The sequence below is a fragment of the Muntiacus reevesi genome, chromosome 5, assembly GCF_963930625.1.
Source record: "Muntiacus reevesi chromosome 5, mMunRee1.1, whole genome shotgun sequence".
In the NCBI taxonomy this organism is placed as follows: Eukaryota; Metazoa; Chordata; class Mammalia; order Artiodactyla; family Cervidae; genus Muntiacus; species Muntiacus reevesi.
Genome location: NC_089253.1, coordinates 50,454,080 through 50,472,445, shown reverse-complemented (window position 1 = coordinate 50,472,445; position 18,366 = coordinate 50,454,080). Strand labels below are relative to the sequence as shown.

The following is an 18,366-nucleotide window of genomic DNA, read 5'->3' as shown; positions in this document are numbered from 1 at the left end:
CGTGTGGAAGAGGGCACCGGGCCACGATGCCAGCTCCGCACTCCTGAGCTGAGACTGGAAATCACAGTCACCTTCGATATTCCGGTCTCCTGTCCCGCCTACTTCTCCACCTTAGAAAGTAACTAGAAGATGGGGGAAAAGTCCTTTCTGTTCTACCTCCAAATTAAATATCCAATTTAAATCCTTATGTCCCCCACACCTTGAAGTCACTCCACGTTCTTTCCTAGAAGGAGCAGTCCAGCAGCACGGTTCAGATATCCTGTCCCTATTAAAAATCCTGTTCCTGGGGAACCACTCAAGGTTTGTAAACAGACATATCAGTGGTTGAAAGCGGTGCTTGAGAAACAGTAAACTTTCTAATCTGGTAGTCAAAGTCTTCAACAAGTGAACTTCGGTTCATTTTCCAAACTGCTCTTATATAAGCTTTCTGCTCAAAACTACTGATTTATTCACAACTCCCTGAATTCTCTCATTCATTTCGAGAGTTCAGTCTTCTACTTACATCCTTTGTCCAAGCCTGGAACATCCTCTTTCCCCTTCTATTTAAATCCTATCTATCCCTAATGAAGTGAAAGTTGCTCAGTCGTGTCCGACAGCTATCCTTAAGGCCCCTGTAAATTAATTAAGCCCTGCTTGCTAGACAAAGCTGTCCCTAACACCCCCAGACCATACTTCTGTGCCATGTCTCCCAGCCCCTGTAACCTCCGGAGGAGCTGGTTTGCGAATCTGATCTGTACCATTAGATTATTTGTTCTGTTTACCTGGCAGTACTGTTTTCCTATCCACATCGCAACAAATGAGTATCTGTTAGGCATACTATATAATTCAGTTTCCCTTTCAAAAGGTTCTCTAATATATCCACACGATTCTGTACTATGCACTGTTAAAAGAAAGGAAAAAAAAAAGAAAGGAAGGATGTCTTTATATATGTACTACTATGGAATAATCTCCAAGTTAGGTTGTTAAATGAAAAACAGCAAGGTGGAAAAAAAGAGAATATAGTGTGTATACAGATAAATATAGCTAAGTGTCACTTATTTAAGAGAATGGGATATAAATATACTACACATTTGACTATATTTTTAAAGGAGCAAACAGAAGGATAAACCAAAAATCAAAGATGCTATCTGTGTTATTAAGAAGGAGGCAACAGGCTGGAGGTGACAGGGATGGAAGTGAGACTTCTATAAATAGATTTTGTTCTGTGTATTTTAGTTTAGAATTATGTAACTACTTTATATAGGTATAAAACAAAATTAAGTTTAAAATAAGTAATCTCAAAAATGGAAAAAAAACCACAACCCAACACATGATATAAATGAACTGGTATAACCAGTTGGTAGCAAACCACACAAAATGAAAAGTTCTAAATGACTTTTTGAAAAACACAGTACTTTGATCCTACATCTGTAGTAGGATATACCTACAAGATAAAAAGAACTATAAGAAAAATCTTTAACTACTTTTAGTACAGTAATTGTATTATCATTGCTATCTTGAGACTATTACATATATATTAGGATAAAGCAAATAATAATTATGTTAATACCCTTAGATCAATTTTTCAGCTTAAGAGATAAATGTAAAATCAGGGAAGTAAAATTAGGAAGTTAGTTCTAGAATTCTAAATTTGAATTGGAAATGCCAATATGAATTCATGAAGTATTCTACCTTTAAAACAAAGAAACACAAAACCAAAAAGAGATATAAAAGATGTATTTCCTAGCTTTGTCCACTGAAAAGTTCTAGAAACAATAATTTACTCAGAAGCAAAGAACATCCTGACATTCAGATTGTGTTCTCTAAATACCATTTCTCACTAAAATGAAGCAGAACTCCTTTGAGAAGTGAATGATTCTAAATCTAGGACAAGAAATATGCATGATGGATGTGGAACATCTTATCATGCAAGAGACCAAGAATGCTATTACAGAGAACTGAGGTTACATCCAAAGTGCTTAGCAGTGTGGAAGAGGCTAATGATGGGCCAGTATGAACATCAAAATAACAACATGGGCAATGGATGGAAACGTATCACATATATTCAAAAGAATATGAGCTTATAATGATATTTTAAAAAACAGACAATTAACTTTTAGTAGTTTAGTAAGTTAAAAAAAAAAAACTCATTGGACAACTTTGGAGGATCCCAAAAAATCAACTCATTGTTTTGGGAACTGGTAAATAATGGAAAAAAAATCAAGCATTTAACCTATCTTTCAAAAAGGAGCTGAACCAAAGAGTTGATGAGGGTAATTTTCTTTTTATAGAAGTATTCAAGTTAATAAATAAAGAAAATCAGAACATTGTCATATTGCAGCCCTTAGTGAAAGATGGGGTGTAGAATCTGACTGCTCATAGAACTAAATACTAGTTTATAGGAAATACTAAATACTACTTTATAGACAATACAAGGGCACGTTAAAGGACATAGGGATATAATCAACAAAATCCATGACGTGGTATATCCTACATAGAAAAACAAATTGTTTCCTTCAAAATTAAATAGCTAGAAAAAAAGATGGAAGGCCTTGTGCAGAAAAGAATTAACATAGCATGGTTGAGGCTGCTATCTTGAGAAAGGTCTGTTTGCAAGGTTGGCCCTTGGTTAGCATCTGGGAACTTGGCTCTGAGAATGTTCTCAGTTAACATTAACTGAAAATTAATTAGTGATTCACTAATTTTTCTTATTTTCCATTGAAAAGCTGCTTCCGTCTAGGAGTCTGGAATCTTAGCATATGCTGGGTTGACGGTGCTTATGTGACCAACCTTGATAAAACTCTAGGGTGCCAAGTCTCTGATGGGTTTCTCTGGGCAGAAACCTCACATGTATCACTACATTGTCATTGCTAGGGAAAGCAGGTGCTTTTTTTTGACCCCCTCACAACAGGGAGAGATCATAAGAAAGCCTGCATGTGGACTGCAGACCCTGTCTGTGACTGTTTCACTAGATTCTTAGTATACCAGTGGACTAAATCTTAGCCATGAGTACAGTTATAGGCCAAGTCCCCTGAGTCCTCCAAGCAAATCCGCAAATGTAAAGGGTGGTCTTGGGAATCCCTGACACATAGATCCTATGGGGTCAGTGGTTCTCAAACTTTAGGATGCGTGAGAATTACCCAGAGGGCCTGTTCAAACACAGACTTCTGGCCCCCACTACAAGGTTTCTGATTCAGGAGGTCTGGGGCGAGGCCTGAAATCTGCATTTCTATAGGTTTCCAGGCATAGGTGGAAGAGCACACTTTAGGAACTACTATTATACATTTATACATTTAAGGTACATATCAACCAACCACAGTGTATGGATTTTGTTTGGATTCTGATTTGGACAAATAATTTAGAAAAACAAAAAACTTATGAAGAGAAATGTGAACATTGACTAGGTATCTAGTGATAGCAAGGAATCAATATTGTTGTGAGACAATGGTATATGATTCTTTTAAATATATTTTATTGAGACATATTTCTCTTCCAGAGACACATACTGGATGAAATGATATAATATCTTGGAAATGTTTCAGAGTAATCCAGCTGGAGAAGGGGAAATATGTATATGTGGGCCAACACAATAAATTATTCTATTTTTGTATGTTCTTGAAATTCCCTAGGATAAAAACTTTTAAAATTTATTTTCTGGGTTTTAAAGAGAGCACCCTAAAGATCGAGTTCTGCTTGAATCACCTTCTACTGCTTAAAAATCACCAACAGTTCAAAATGTATGGGAAGCTTACAATCATTACCTACTTGAATGTGAGAATGTACTTTGCTATCTGAGGGCTTCTAAATATCCCTGAGCATTAGAATCAACAAGTGCACCTGTTAAGAAGAACCTAAAGATTTCTGTTTGGGCTCCAAAATCACTGCAGATGGTGACTGCAGCCACGAAATTAAAAGAGGCTTGCTCCTTGAAAGAAAAGCTATGACCAACCTAGACAACATATTAAAACGCAGAGATATTACTTGGCCAACAAAGATCCGTCTAGTCAAGGCTATGGTTTTTCCAGTGGTCATGTATGGATATGAGACTGAACCATAAAGAAAACTGAGCGCCAAAGAATTAATGCTTTCAAATTGTGGTGTTGGAGAAGACTCTTGAGAGTCCCTTGGACTGCAAGGAGATCAAACAAATCCATCTTAAAGATCAACCCTGAATATCCACTGGAAGGGCTGATGCTGAAGGTGAAGCTCCAACACTTTGGCCACCTGATGCGAAGAGCTGACTCACTGGAAAAGACCCTGATGCTGGAAAGATTGAAGGCAGGAGGAGAAGGGGACGACAGAGGATGAGATGGGTGGATGGCATCACTGACTTGACGGACATGAGTTTGAGCAAACTCCAGGAGGTGGTGATGGACAGGGAAGCCTGGTGTGCTGCAGTCCATGGGGTCGCAAAGAGTCACACATAACTCAGCAACTGAACAACAACAAACATTCTGGGACCTGGCCCAGATGCTATCGCATGTGATTTTAAATGAACTTTCTAAGTGATTCTGATGCTCCTGGCCTCATAAGCAGAGTGATGAACAGTGCTAACTACAGAATACACACTTTCCATATGGAATTTCCAATACAGAATTTTCTATAGTGTGCCTAGGCAGACAATATTATCATATTCATGGGTAAGTTTCAGTTTGTCTTATTTTCCTGCGTAATGAAACCTCATGATTTTCCTGTCTTCATACTTCATGAGTCCCTCATTATATATATTATTATTGGGCAGGCAGGTAGGTGAGATGGAGTTAGAGAAAAGAGCACAAAGTGGGATGCGAAGGTCCAAGAAGCAGAAGGATGTCAGCCTGTTTGGGCTTCCCGCTGGCAGAGGCAGCTTGCAGTCAGAGAGAGATGCTACGCTGAGCTGCTTACCATGGCAAAACCAACGTCTGCTTTCTTCAGAGCTGGCCCGTCATTGGTGCCGTCACCGGTGACAGCCACCACCTGCCGCTGGTCCCCGACAGTGCTGTCGATGATGCCTGGGGAGACAGGTGCACCACAGTGAGGTCGGGGGCCGCTTTCCCACAAAAGATGCTTTTCTGGCCTTTCTCTCTAATCCCTGTCACCCTCCAATGTCATCCCTCCATTTTTACACTCTTTCCTTCTTTTTTCCCTATGCTGGAGGTTTTATAGCGTCACCAAATGGCAGTAAATTGTTTCACAGGTAGCAATCTAAGCTAAGAAAGTCTAACCTTATCAGATATCCTGTCTGGTACATCAAGACAGCTATCATGCAGTCGAAAAAGCACTGCATGATTTGAAGGCAGAGACCCAGAGGTTGAACAATAACACTTCCATTTACCAGTTGGGCAATTTGGATAAGTTACGTGTTGTCTCAGCCTCTAACTTTCTTTTTTGCAGAATGGGAAGAGCTTAACCTGTATTGCCTAATTCCCAGTACTATGGACAAACATGATAATGTTTAAAAATGACTTCATCATATAGCTTATACTCACCAGGTGCTCAGACGTTTGCTAACCTGCATGTTCTTCCCATGAGCTGGGAAGCTCTCCTAGGCCTCCCTATTCAGGACGAGAGAGTTGCTTTGGCTTCGGTTCTTTATCTGTGCTCGCCCTGGTCTGCCTTCCTCTATCCCAGGCACCTGCTCAGGAGCCGACCTCACCTTTCACCAGTGTGTGCTTGTCAGTGGGGGAAGACCGCGCCAGCACTCGGAGCTTAGGCCAGATCTTGTCCAGCTTTTCCTGCTCTACCTGGAACAGCAGACACACCTGGGTCAGTCAAGCTCAGAGCAGCTGCCAGGAAAGTCTCCACATGCGCCAAGCTCCTGGGGCAGCTGGTGTCCCTCGGGCCCCCCGGGAGCGTGACCCTGGCCTCCAGTGGAGGCGAAGCAGCCAGCTCGGCTCCGAGGGCGGGTCCACAGATGCTGACCATTCAGGCCCTGCTTGTCTTCTTTTCTTGCCAACTCCCTCCCTGGGAGCCAACCCCTAGTTTTGAGACCCTGACGGAAGGCGGGACCCTTCACTGTTGGCTGAAGTAGTGCCTCTGAGGTCTCAGCTTCAGTTGCTACTTAGACCAGGAGCTGTGGCCTTCCCACACCCAGATCTTACCCTGTCACCAATCCGAGCCCCTGCCAGTCACAGGGCAGTGACACAGGAGGGGTGGGGTAGAGGAAAATCGGGACAAAGGCATCCCACGACTGGAGAAAATGGGGAGGTGTGAGAAGTTAGCCTCAAAAGATAGCTTGTGAATGAATACAGTGAGAAGAAAAAATTCCCAATTTTACTGTCTGAGCAGCTTTGGTAAAAGGCACGTTTCACTATGAATAGATTTTAATTTAAAAACCACCTACTTTCTCCCACCTGTACTGGATGCCTTACACACGCATCAGCCCTCCCCTGATGAAGGAGGCTCTGATTCCCACCACCTAAAGCTCACCTCGCCCTTCTCGTTTCGGATGAGGCGATTGAATTCTTTGCCTTCTAAGCACAGAAAGTCATCCCCAGGTGTCACGATGCCACACTTGGTGGCGATGGCACGGGCTGTGTTGATGTTGTCCCCCGTCACCATCCTGACAGTGATGCCAGCTCGTTTGCATTTGGCAATAGCTTCTGGCACCTGCGGAGGGTGAAGCAAGTGGAAAGGAGAAGGTGGGGGTGATGAGGCCTGGTCACCGGCTTCTGTTCAGCTGTCCCTTCGCTGTGGACAGGAGAGAGGCACCCTGGAAGTAGAACCATGGGGTGCAGGCCGAGTCTGGTCAGTTCTATATTGCTTGGTGCCACCTTACTTCTGACCTACCCATGAAACTCACATTTGAATTTGCCTTATTGCACCTTATTGCTTCCCTGGTGGCTCAGATGGTAAAGCGTCTGCCTGCAATGCGGGAGACCCGGGTTCAATCCCTGGGTTGGGAAGATCTCCTGGAGAAGGAAATGGCAGCCCACTCCAGTATTCTTGCCTGGAGAATCCCACGGATGGAGGAGCCTGGTAGGCTACAGTCCATGGAGTCGCAAAGTCGGATACGACTGAGCGACTTCACTTTCTTTCACTTTACTGCACCATGAGTTGAGGGCTTCCCAGGTGGCACCAGTGGTAAAGAACCCGCCTGCCAATACAGGAGACATAAGGTTTGATCCCTGGGTCGGGAAGATCCCCTGGAGGAGAGCATGGCAGCCCCCTCCAGTATTCTTGCCTGGAGAATCCCATGGACAGAGGAGCCTGGCGGGCTACAGTCCATGGGGTTGCAGCGTCAGACACAACTGAGTGACTTGGCATGAAGGCATGTACCACGAGTAGAAGGGGAAATCTGCTTCAGGAGCCAGGTGTAAAAGCTTACTCTCTCACTTACAATCTAGATTTCTTAGCAGGGCACGCTAGACCTTTTGAGATTTTGCCTCTGCCTTCCTTTCCAGCAGAAGTCTTCCACTCCTGGCACATATTCCAACCATATCAGTTCTTTTAAGTTTCCCACCTGCATGACACCCTGTCATGCCTCCAACAGTGGAGAGTAGTGCTGAGCTACTCTACGGGTGCCTGACAAGAACGTGTTGATTCAAAGGACGTGACTAGGGCCAAAGCAGGCATCTCAATTAATTCCATCTCCTCACTATTCTTGAGTGCCAAACTGTTCTTATTAGCCCAGTAAAACCTATGTTTCTCACCCCTCAGATGGCATGACCCACAGGCAGCGGGATTGCCACTTTTCATTAGTTCAGTATGCTACAGTAGTTCTGTGAAGCAGGAAGCACAGAAACATCTATCCCAGCAAATGAGAAACAGTTAGGTGACTTGCTTAAGTTTCCTAAGTCACAGCTAGAAAAGGAGCTGGTACTGCAGTTCCTGTGACTCCTGTGTGGCTGCTCATTAGGTCACAGCAGGCCAGTGCAGGGGCCGCGGCCATTGGCAGCCTCCCCTTCATGCTTCCCAGCCCTGTTCCCGAGTCAAAGCCTCACCTCCGGGCGCACAGGGTCCTCGATGCCCACCACTGCGATACAGGTCAGCTCAGTGAGGATCTCGCTCTCATTGTCCCATGGGGGCTCTCCATCATTGAAATCCCGGTAAGCGATGCAGAGAGTCCGCAGTCCCTCGCAGGCCATGGGCTCGATGACGGTGCGGACCATCTCATCTCGGTCCTTATTCTTGAATGGCACTGCCTCCCCCTTTTTGTCCAGGATTCGATTACACCTGGGAAGGTGCACAGTCAGAACACAGCACCCCACCTCCCGCCCAGTGTGCTTTGACACATTACAGACACCCTGACCACTCCGCATGACTGCTAAGGACATTACTATGTGGCCGTAAATCTCCACTTATCACCCAAAGCGGAGCCCCTGTATCCAAGGTGGGGTGGCTGATAGGTGGGCAGAGCGTATTGCCCTGTCGTCTGCGCCTATTCATCTGGGAACGCAACACCAAGTCATTCGTGGGTCGCCTGCTCTTTTGAGCTTCTCAATGGTAGAGCGCCCTTCTCAATCCCCAGTATATAGAGGGCTCAGGGCAGAGGGTGTGGGCAGTGACAAAGAGTCATCCATGCTGGGGCTAAACCCATGCTGGGGCACTGGTTTTTAGCTACTGGCCCTGTATCCACATAGGTCAACTTTAATACCCTATGGACCGTCTGGCCGCTTTGATTATGCAACTTCCTGTGATCAGAACTGAGAGTGAAGAGGAAAAGGAAGACAGAACTAACATTTCTAGTGCTTACTATGTGCAAGGCATTTTTCACACACTGAATCATTTAATCCAATGATTAAATGTAGGACACGCGGGTATTATCTCTTCAGAATAGGAAATGGAAGCATGGATTGCCCAGGTCCGGATCCTGCCTGCACCACTATCCGCTGTGTCACCTCTAGCAAGTTTCTGAACTTCACTACACCTGTTTCCTCATCGGTAAAGCAGGGGTAATGGCAGCATCTGCCTCCCCGAGCTGGGAAGTGTAAGTATAGTATCCAAAGTGCACAACCGCTCGGCCAGGGCCAAGCTTAGGTTTTGTCCCGGAAGGAGGGCCCGCTGCGACCCGGTGGCTGAGCGCGCGGCTGACAGCCAGACCTCCCTGAGGGCGACGCCGGGGCGGCCGCTGGGGGCTCACTTGCGCAGGATGATCTCGGAGGCGCCCTTGCTGTACATGCGGAAGCCGCCGCCCGGCCTCTCCACCACCGTGCTCATGGACTTGCGCACCGAGTTGAAGGTGTACACCTTGTAGAGCTTCTCCTCGGGCACCTCGCTGCGCACGGCGTGGTAGTCCTGCTTCAGGTCCGCGACGAAGCCCAGCAGGGCGCACTCGGTCTTGTTGCCCACCTGCCGGGGCAGGCCGCCCTCCTTCTCGGGAGGCTGGAAAGAAACGCACTGGTGGGAGGGCTGGGCGAGGGGCCAGCCGGGGAAGGGCGCACTCAGGAGGCTTCCGCGCGTGGGCCATGGCCGTGGGGACTTGGCCCCTGAGCCACCCAGGGCCTGGGGTCTTTTTAGCCGCCATGGGGCTGGTGCTGGTGGTGCCTCCAACACTCTTTCTTAGCTTCCCGGAACTAAATGATTTATTCGTGATAAGCTCAATTCTGGTACCAGCATGAGGCCTCTTTTTAGAGATAATGCCTTTTAGAGATAATGTGGTGATTTCACAGCCACAGATTCCTACCTGCCTCACACCCCCACCCCATCTCCCAATCTACTTTCACAGATTATTTCCTAGTCTCACCCCCAACACGTTCACTGGGGACTGGGAAATGTGAATTGGGATGGCAATTCAGGCAGAATAAACAAGAGAAAATCAATGGTTCCTTCCAACTACCCACTTTAACTGTCCTGGCAAAAGAAGAGCTTACCAGAATCTTAGAGGTGTAGGCACTGTTGATGGAAATACCGTTGACAATAAGGTCCAGGACCTTGGGCACAAGGTCCTCAGGGTTTGGGATCTGATGGTAACGAGTGTCTCCAACATAGGCCTGCACCACGGTCATGCGGTTCATGGTCAGCGTGCCCGTCTTATCAGAGCAAATGGCTGTGGCATTGCCCATGGTTTCACAAGCATCCAAGTGCCGCACCAGATTATTGTCTTTCATCATTTTCTACAAAGGAGAATAGATAAGACTTGAGAGGGGACCAACTGAGCTGTCCAAAATACAGGTCTAAGGCCATTTCCTAGCCAGTAACTCTCCACATTTCATTTTCTGCTCCCATACAAAAATGCAAGATATCATTTTTGTAAATCCTCTTAAGATGCTACTGGGTTAGGTAAACATTGATGCAGTTGATCCAGGTGGTCCTTCCAAAGTGCCAGTGGTTTGTGCTCCTGGAAGGCATCCCCAAGAGTTTACGAAGACAAAGTGGCCATCCTTTCACCAGAGCTACTTGGGGCCCTTCCCTCTGGTCTGTGTTCTGAAAGAGCAGAGTCTCACCCCGTCTCACCTTCACAGAGTAAGCCAGTGAGATGGTGACGGCCAGGGGTAGCCCCTCGGGCACAGCCACTACCAGCACTGTGACGCCAATGATGAAGAACTTGACAAAGTACTGGACGTAGATGGGGGTACACTCGGCCAGCCACGGTCTGCGCTGGATCACAAAGTTGTCGATCACGAAGTACAGAATCAGGATGAGAACTGTGATTGCAGACATGATCAGACCTGTCCAGGAAACAAATCGCGTGAACCCAGGCTTGAGGGCATTCCCAGGGCCCTAAGCAGAGACGGATACCTATCCCGTCATACCCCAAGGCCCTAGCTATTCTCTGGTACTTGTACATTATGGTGCAGGCGAAAGACATGGTTTTGCATTCTAAAGACATGGGTACTAGTTTCGGTGCTGTACCAACTTGACTCGTGGCTTTGGACTGGTCTTGACCCCCTCTCTGAGCCTATTTCCTCATTTATAAATAAGGGGGTTGGTCTAGTTTTCCAAAAACAGCATTTTAAGATTCTATCTCAGAGCTACTATCTTCCCAAATACAAATCATAATGTAGTGACTACTGTTAACTCTTTCCTAGTAGTTTATTGACTTCTCTAGTAGACTGAAAATGTCATGGAATTCACAGCGTGTTCACAGTCATGCCCTATGGGTGTTAGCACAAGACCCACATAACTAATCCTTAGAAGAGTGCCTCCCAGCCTTTCTCCTGACGTGGCACAGACAGAAGATGACAGCAATGCAACTGTTAGGGTAGTGCTTACTATGAGCCAGGCGAGCACTTCAAGGTAGTAACTCATTAATCCTCACAACAACCCTGCGAGACAAGCGACTACTATCATCCTCTTTTATGAGGCGATGAGGGCACACCAGCGGGTACCAAGCATCCTGGTGTGCCTGAGGCTGAGCAGGGTCCTGGGTTGTGGGGCTTTCAGTGCTGGAACTGAGAAGTCAAGCAAACTGTGACAGCTGCTCATCCTACACATCCTACAATGGAAGAATAAGCTCTGGGTCAGAAAACAACTGGCTTGGGGGCTCTAACACTTTACGTATTGCCTGGCTACTCTGAGAGCTGGGGGATCAATACTTGGGCACCTGTGACTACCTGTGACACAATATCTGGGAAGAGTTCTGCTTTCTGATTCGTTTCTTTGCTTTTCCTGAGGGCCCAATGATTCAGGGAAATCAGAGCAAAGCTAGAGGTGATTACATCAGTGGAGGCATATTCAGGGTCAGGACAAGCAAGGCACCGAGCAAGGGTGCAAACTTTAGGAGGTCTTCACTCTCAGGGTAGTGCATTCCCTGTGTCCTTCTGGTCCTTGGCCTGGCTTGATGTGGGAAGTCCAGAGACCAGTGACTAGCCCTCAGTGGCCTGTTCTCCCTAAAGAATAAGGTGGGGATTAGCAGCATGACAGGAGGCCTTAGGCAGAAGTGTTTGATGCTTCAAACCTGTGTGCCAGGCTCAATGATTTGATTTCATACTTCAATTTTTCTTGTTCATCTGTTGTCTATTTGCAAGGATTTTCATGGTGGTCAAAATTAGCTGGGTACTGGAACTGAATGACGAGGCCCAGCTGACGCTCTGCAGAAGTCTGTGATGCTCAAAATGCTCTCTGTTTGCACTGTCCAATAGGGAGCCACTGGCCACATGTGGTGACCTGAAACAGGCTAATGTGGCCAAGGAGCTGAATGCCTAAGTGGATCGCCGTAGGTTCTTGCCTCTCACTATGTGCTCAGCAGGGTAGCAGTGCTGGCATCACCTGGGGCTTGTTAGGAACACAGGTCCCACCCAGGCTGCTTGAATCAGAATCTGCATTGTAACAAGGTCCCAGGTGAACAGTACACAGAGAGATGTATTGGGCTAGACTCTAGTGAACACAGAGGTGGGGTCAGGAAGTAAACATCAGGAGAAGACTGCTTGGAGGGATACCCACTGAGGGAGCAATCTTCCTTTTGTTGCCTCTTCCAGCTCTGTCCCTCCCCGCCCTCTACTCACCACCCTCTCCAGAGTCAGGCATGGAGAAGCTGTTTCCTCTCACGATGCACAGGAGTACCTTTAGTGAGCTCTGCAAAGCACCTCTTTAATCACTGTCTTCCTTTGCCTTCCAGTCCTCATTTTGAACTGACTGCTCTGTGCCCGGCCATTCCTATGCTAGATAACTGCTCCCAGCCAACAGCAGCCTTCTCTATCCTTCAGGAATTTTCAAGCCAATACTTGAGCAGGTGAGTAGTTATTAAAGTCTTCCTTCTTGCTAATGTTAATCTGCCATTTATTTTAGGCCTTTAACCCTAAATAGGAAGAGATGTCTCTCTGCTAAGCCAAGGATCCAACAGTCACAGGGAGGGACACAAATTCTTGAACTGCACCAGCCACTTGGAATTTTTGGCTCCTTCCTGCCAGACCTGGTTGGTATAGAAAGGAGGCAATCAAAGTGGCGAGGATCCAGAGTAAGACTGACGAACACCCTGAGAAGACTCCACCCTACTTACCAGCTTTCCCAATCTGGACGGCCAGGCGAGTCAACTTGCCCTGCAGCACGGACTTCTCCTTTTTGGGCAGCTTGGCGGCCTTCTTCTCCTTTTCCTCACTGTCGATCCCCTCCTGGCTGTTGAGTGGCTGGATTTCCAAGGCCACTCCATCTTGGGTCTTTGCTAGGGTGCACACACGAAGAGGACAGGTCAGCAGGCCAGGCAGTAGCCCTGAGTAGTAGGCAAGGGGAAACTAACAAACCCTTCTGTCTGTTTCTGGAACACACCTTGGACCTCTGACATCAGATCTGACCTCCCTCACCCCATGCCAGACAGGGAGCTTGACCTTCTCTTAGGGCCTTGGGAATATGGTATCTGAACAACTGGAGGTGAAATGGATGGATCTCCTCCTCAGTGGCAGCTTCCTGGCGCTGTCTCAGAGCCCTGAGCCAGCTTTATTCCAGCAAAAGGATTTGTTCTGCCACTGAGTGCTATTAGCTACAGCCATCCTTCTTGGAATTCAGTGCTTAAAATAGTGAATCTTTACTGCAGAAAGGGGCTGTAGCGGAAGGTTGGTAAATGTTCCTAGAGCATAAAGGTCTTGTTGTTTAGTTGCTAAGTCGTGTCCAACGCTTTAGTGACCTCATGGACAGTAGCCCACCAGGATCTTCTGTCCATGGGATTTCCCAGGCAAGAATACTAGAGTGGGTTGCCATTTCCTTTTCCAGGAGATCTTCCTGACCCAGGGATCAAACCTTATGTCTCCTGCATTGGCAGGCAGTTTCTTTACCACAGAGCCACATGGGAAACCAAATAGGGTCTTAGTGGGCTCTTTAAAAGGTTCCCCTCTCTCTCTACGTAGGTATAGAATGTCATGGAAGAAACACAGACCCCAGACACAGGGTATTTTCCAGTTCCCTCTTACATTAGTTGAACAATAGGGGAAGGAAATCTCCTTTCTCCCCTGATGAAGGTAGGGAGGTACAGAGTACCTTTCCCTACGGGAAGAAGTTGGTGTGAGGGACTCCCTGGAACAAGAGAAGGCAGGGATAAAGACAGACATCGAAATCCATTTTTGCTTTAAAAAGAAGAGCTAAAGAGAGCTGAAATTTAAGAATTACTTTTGTTGAGTCCTGGTTTTCCAGTGTGATGTCTTTATTTCGAAAACCTATTATGATGTGGGTTATGAAAGGAAAAAAGTCTCCAGGAGCTGTCTCAAGAGAGCAGTTCCTGCTGGTCCCCAGCACCCCTCCAACTTCACCCCGCAGAGCTCTGCTCTCCTGAGAGATTGTCTCTGCTGTCAGACTCACAAATAAGACAGAGACAGGACGTAAACACAGCCACCAAAAGAGAAACACAAATCAGATCAGGAAGAAGAAATCAGACTGTGGAGAGAACAAAGAAGTGGGGAAAGAGCTTACAGACAAAGGGCTCTCTGCACCCAGAGAAGACTAGCTGAGACGTGTCTGGAAGGGAAGACGGCACCAGAAGAGGAAGAAGAGGGTGCAGGGACTGCCCATCCCAGCCCCTCCCCACAAGGACCCTGAAGGCTTCCAACCCAGAGACTAGCGATCCTTGCTCTTTAACTCTGGCCAAGGGCAATGAAGCAAGGAGGTCAGCACCCTGGGAAGAGCAGATCACCGCACAGGCTTCCCGAGAGAAATCTTGACAGGAGGCCCCTTGAGCTAACAGCAGAGGGTGCTGCTGTCCCACCTTAGATTGGGTTTGGCAGCTTGGGTCCACCCCCAGATCTCTGCACCGTCCTCAGGATGAGGCATCTGGGCCACAGGAGCAGATAACAGATTTATGGAGAGTAACAGTGGGAAGGCAGATGGCCTGGAAAGGTCTGGTTTGAGTGTGAGCAGGTAGAGATGGTAAATGAGTGAGTGGAAAGGTTACCTTTGTTGCGATTTTCAGGGACTCCTTGTTTTTTACCTGTTTGAACAAGAAAGAAAAAAATGGGGTGGGGACCCAAAATGACTATTCAGAGATCAGATATCCAATTTGCCGATCCTGTTCAGAGCCTAAAAGGGTGACAGCAAAGGGTCTGAGTTGCAGCGAAGGGGATGTAAAGGAAGCTCACACCTCTATTTATCCCCATTTTTATTAGAGGTTCATCACAAATCCCTGGGGTATCAACCAGGTCATTCATGCAGGGGAGTGCACACGCCTTTCTGAGCTGCTTTCTCCTGGAGCACAGTTGCTGTTGGGAGGTGCTTCTGGCCCGAGTCAAACCACTTGGAAAAATGGGGTGGGGGTTAGGAAGTGAGAGGTCTGAACTGTTTCCGCCTGGTGGAAAAGGCCATGCAAGGTGCCTCCATGTCAGCTCACCAGCACCAGGCAAGCCTTCTTGTTATTCACTCTGAAGGCAGCTGCAGAAATAGTCTGCTTCCTAACTGAATGAGCTTTGTTGCCTTTTCATTAACTGCCCTTCCCTAAATAGACCAAGATGCTCCTCCAGCCAAATGGTACAAATCCTTCTCCCCTCCAAGAGAAGGAATGCTTAGGGAAAGGTGCAGATTTGGTTTGTTATCTTTCTGCCTTCTGTTTTTCCTTCTTTCAGGAATAGTTCAGTTCAGCTCAGTCGCTCAGTCATGTCCGACTCTTTGCGACCCCATGAACTGCAGTATGCCAGGCCTCCCTGTCCATCACCAACTCCCGGAGTACACCCAAACCCATGTCCATTGATGCCATCCAACCATCTCATCCTCTGTTATCCCCTTCTCCTCCCGCCCTCAATTTTTCCCAGCATCAGGGACTTTTCAAATGAGTCAGCTCTCCACATCAGGTGGACAAAGTATTGGAGTCTCAGCTTCAGCATCAGTCCTTCCAATGAACACCCAAGACTGATCTCCTTTAGGATGGACTGGTTGGATCTCCTTGCAGTCCAAGGCACCCTCAAAAGTCTTCTCCAACACCATAGTTCAAATGCATCAATTCTTCAGCACTCAGCTTCCTTCACAGTCCAACTCTCACATCCATACATGACCACTGGAAAAACCATAGCCTTGATTAGACGAACCTTTGTTGACAAAGTGATGCCTCTGCTTTTTAATATGCTGGCTAGATTGGTCATAACTTTCCTTCCAAGGAGTAAGCATCTATAATTTCATGGCTGCAGTCACCATCTGGAGTGATTTTGGAGCCCAGAAAATTAAGTCAGCCACTGTTTCCACTCTTTCCCCATCTATTTGCCATGAAGTGATGGGACCGAATGCCATGATCTTAGTTTTCTGAATGTTGAGTTTTAAGCCAACTTTTCCACTCTCCTCTTTCACTTTCCTCAAGAGGCCCTTTAGTTCTTCTTCACTTTCTGCCATAAGGGTGGTGTCATCTGCATATCTGAGGTTATTGATATTTCTCCCAGCAATCTTGATTCCAGCTTGTGCTTCCTCCATCCCAGGGTTTCTCATGATGTACTCTGCATATAAGTTAAATAAGCAGGGTGACAATATACAGCCTTGACGTACTCCTTTTCCTATTTGGAATCAGTCTGTTGTTCTATGTCCAGTTTTAACTGTTGCTTCCTGACTTGCACACAGGTTTCTCAAGAGGCAGGTCAGGTGGTCTGGTATTCCCATCTCTTTCAGAATTTTCCACAGTTTATTGTGATCCACATAGTCAAAGGCTTTGGCATAGTCAATAAAGCAGAAATAGATGTTTTTCTGGAACTCTCTTGCTTTTTCGATGATCCAGTGGATATTGACAATTTGATCTCTGGTTTCTCTGCCTTTTTTAAAACTAGCTTGAACATCTGGAAGTTCACGGTTCACGTATTGCTGAAGCCTGGCTTGGAGAATTTTGAGCATTACTGTACTAGCGTGTGAGATAAGAACAATTGTTTGAGCATTCTTTGGCATTGCCTTTCTTTGGGATTGGATTGAAAACTGACTTTTTCCAGTTCTGTGGCCACTGCTGAGTTTTCCAAATTTGCTGGCATATTGAGTGCAGCACTTTCACAGCATCATCTTTCAGGATTTGAAATAGCTCAACTGGAATTTCATCATCTCCACTAGCTTTGTTCGTAGTGATGCTTCCTAAGGCCAACTTGACTTCACATTCCAGGATGTCTGGCTCTAGGTGAGTGATCACACCATCGTGATTATCTGGGTCACGAAGATCTTTTTTGTACAGTTCTTCTGTGTATTCTTGCCACCTCTTCTTAATATCTTCTGCTTCTGTTAGGTCCATACCATTTCTGTCCTTTATCGAACCCATCTTTGCACAAAATGTTCCCTTGGTATCTCTAATTTTCTTGAAGAGCTCTCTAGTCTTTCCCATTCTGTTGTTTTCCTCTATTTCTTTGCATTGATCGCTGAGGAAGGCTTTCTTACCGCTCCTTACTATTCTTTGGAACTCTGCATTCAAATGGGCATATCTTTCCTTTTCTCCTTTGTTTTTCACTTCTCTTTTTTTTTTTTTTTTTTTTTTTTAATATTATTTTATTAGTTGGAGGCCAATCACTTTACAACATTTCAGTGGGTTTTGTCATACATTGACATGAATCAGCCATATAGTTACATGTATTCCCCATCCCGATCCCCCCTCCCACCTCCCTCCCCACCCGACTCCTCAGGGTCCTCCCAGTGCACCAGGCCCGAGCACCTGACTCATGTATCCCACCTGGGCTGGTGGTCCGTTTCACCATAGATAATATACATGCTGTTCTTTCAAAACATCCCACCCTCACGTTCTCCCCCAGAGTTCAAAAGTCTGTTCTGTATTTCTGTGTCTCTTTTTCTGTTTTGCATATAGGGTTATCGCCACCATCTATCTAAATTCCGTATATATGTGTTAGTATACTGTAATGTTCTTTATCTTTCTGACTTACTTCACTCTGTATAATGGGCTCCAGTTTCATCCATCTCATTAGAACTGATTCAAATGAATTCTTTTTAACGGCTGAGTAATATTCCATGGTGTATATGTACCACAGCTTCCTTATCCATTCATCTGCTGATGGGCATCTAGGTTGCTTCCATGTCCTGGCTATTATAAACAGTGCTGCGATGAACATTGGGGTGCACGTGTCTCTTTCAGATCTGGATTCCTCAGTGTGTATGCCCAGAAGTGGTATTGCTGGGTCATATGGCAGTTCTATTTCCAGTTTTTTAAGAAATCTCCACACTGTTTTCCATAGTGGCTGTACTAGTTTGCATTCCCACCAACAGTGTAAGAGGGTTCCCTTTTCTCCACACCCTCTCCAGCATTTATTGCTTGTAGACTTTTGGATAGCAGCCATCCTGACTGGCGTGTAATGGTACCTCATTGTGGTTTTGATTTGCATTTCTCTGATGATGAGTGATGTTGAGCATCTTTTCATGTGTTTGTTAGCCATCTGTATGTCTTCTTTGGAGAAATGTCTGTTTAGTTCTTTGGCCCATTTTTTGATTGGGTCGTTTATTTTTCTGGAATTGAGCTTCAGGAGTTGCTTGTATATTTTTGAGATTAATCCTTTGTCTGTTTCCTCATTTGTTATTATTTTCTCCCAATCTGAGGGCTGTCTTTTCACCTTACTTATAGTTTCCTTTGTTGTGCAAAAGCTTTTA

The 18,366-nt window shown here is 46.0% G+C and overlaps 1 protein-coding gene across 5 annotated transcripts in view; it reads right to left on the bottom strand.

Annotated features, from left to right (window-relative positions):
- The window catches only part of ATP2B4 (ATPase plasma membrane Ca2+ transporting 4), a 104,651-nt gene that overhangs the window by 18,547 nt on the left and 67,738 nt on the right, over positions 1-18,366 (bottom strand). For all 5 annotated transcript variants that reach the window (XM_065938193.1, XM_065938189.1, XM_065938191.1 and 2 more), the window contains exons 7-15: positions 14,717-14,752; positions 12,839-13,000; positions 10,354-10,568; positions 9,771-10,013; positions 9,041-9,282; positions 7,902-8,133; positions 6,388-6,567; positions 5,615-5,702; positions 4,864-4,970 (exon numbers count right to left, since the gene is read on the bottom strand). In XM_065938193.1, the coding sequence (XP_065794265.1) occupies positions 4,864-4,970; positions 5,615-5,702; positions 6,388-6,567; positions 7,902-8,133; positions 9,041-9,282; positions 9,771-10,013; positions 10,354-10,568; positions 12,839-13,000; positions 14,717-14,752 (1,505 nt within the window). The remainder of the gene's footprint in view (positions 1-4,863; positions 4,971-5,614; positions 5,703-6,387; positions 6,568-7,901; positions 8,134-9,040; positions 9,283-9,770; positions 10,014-10,353; positions 10,569-12,838; positions 13,001-14,716; positions 14,753-18,366) is intronic.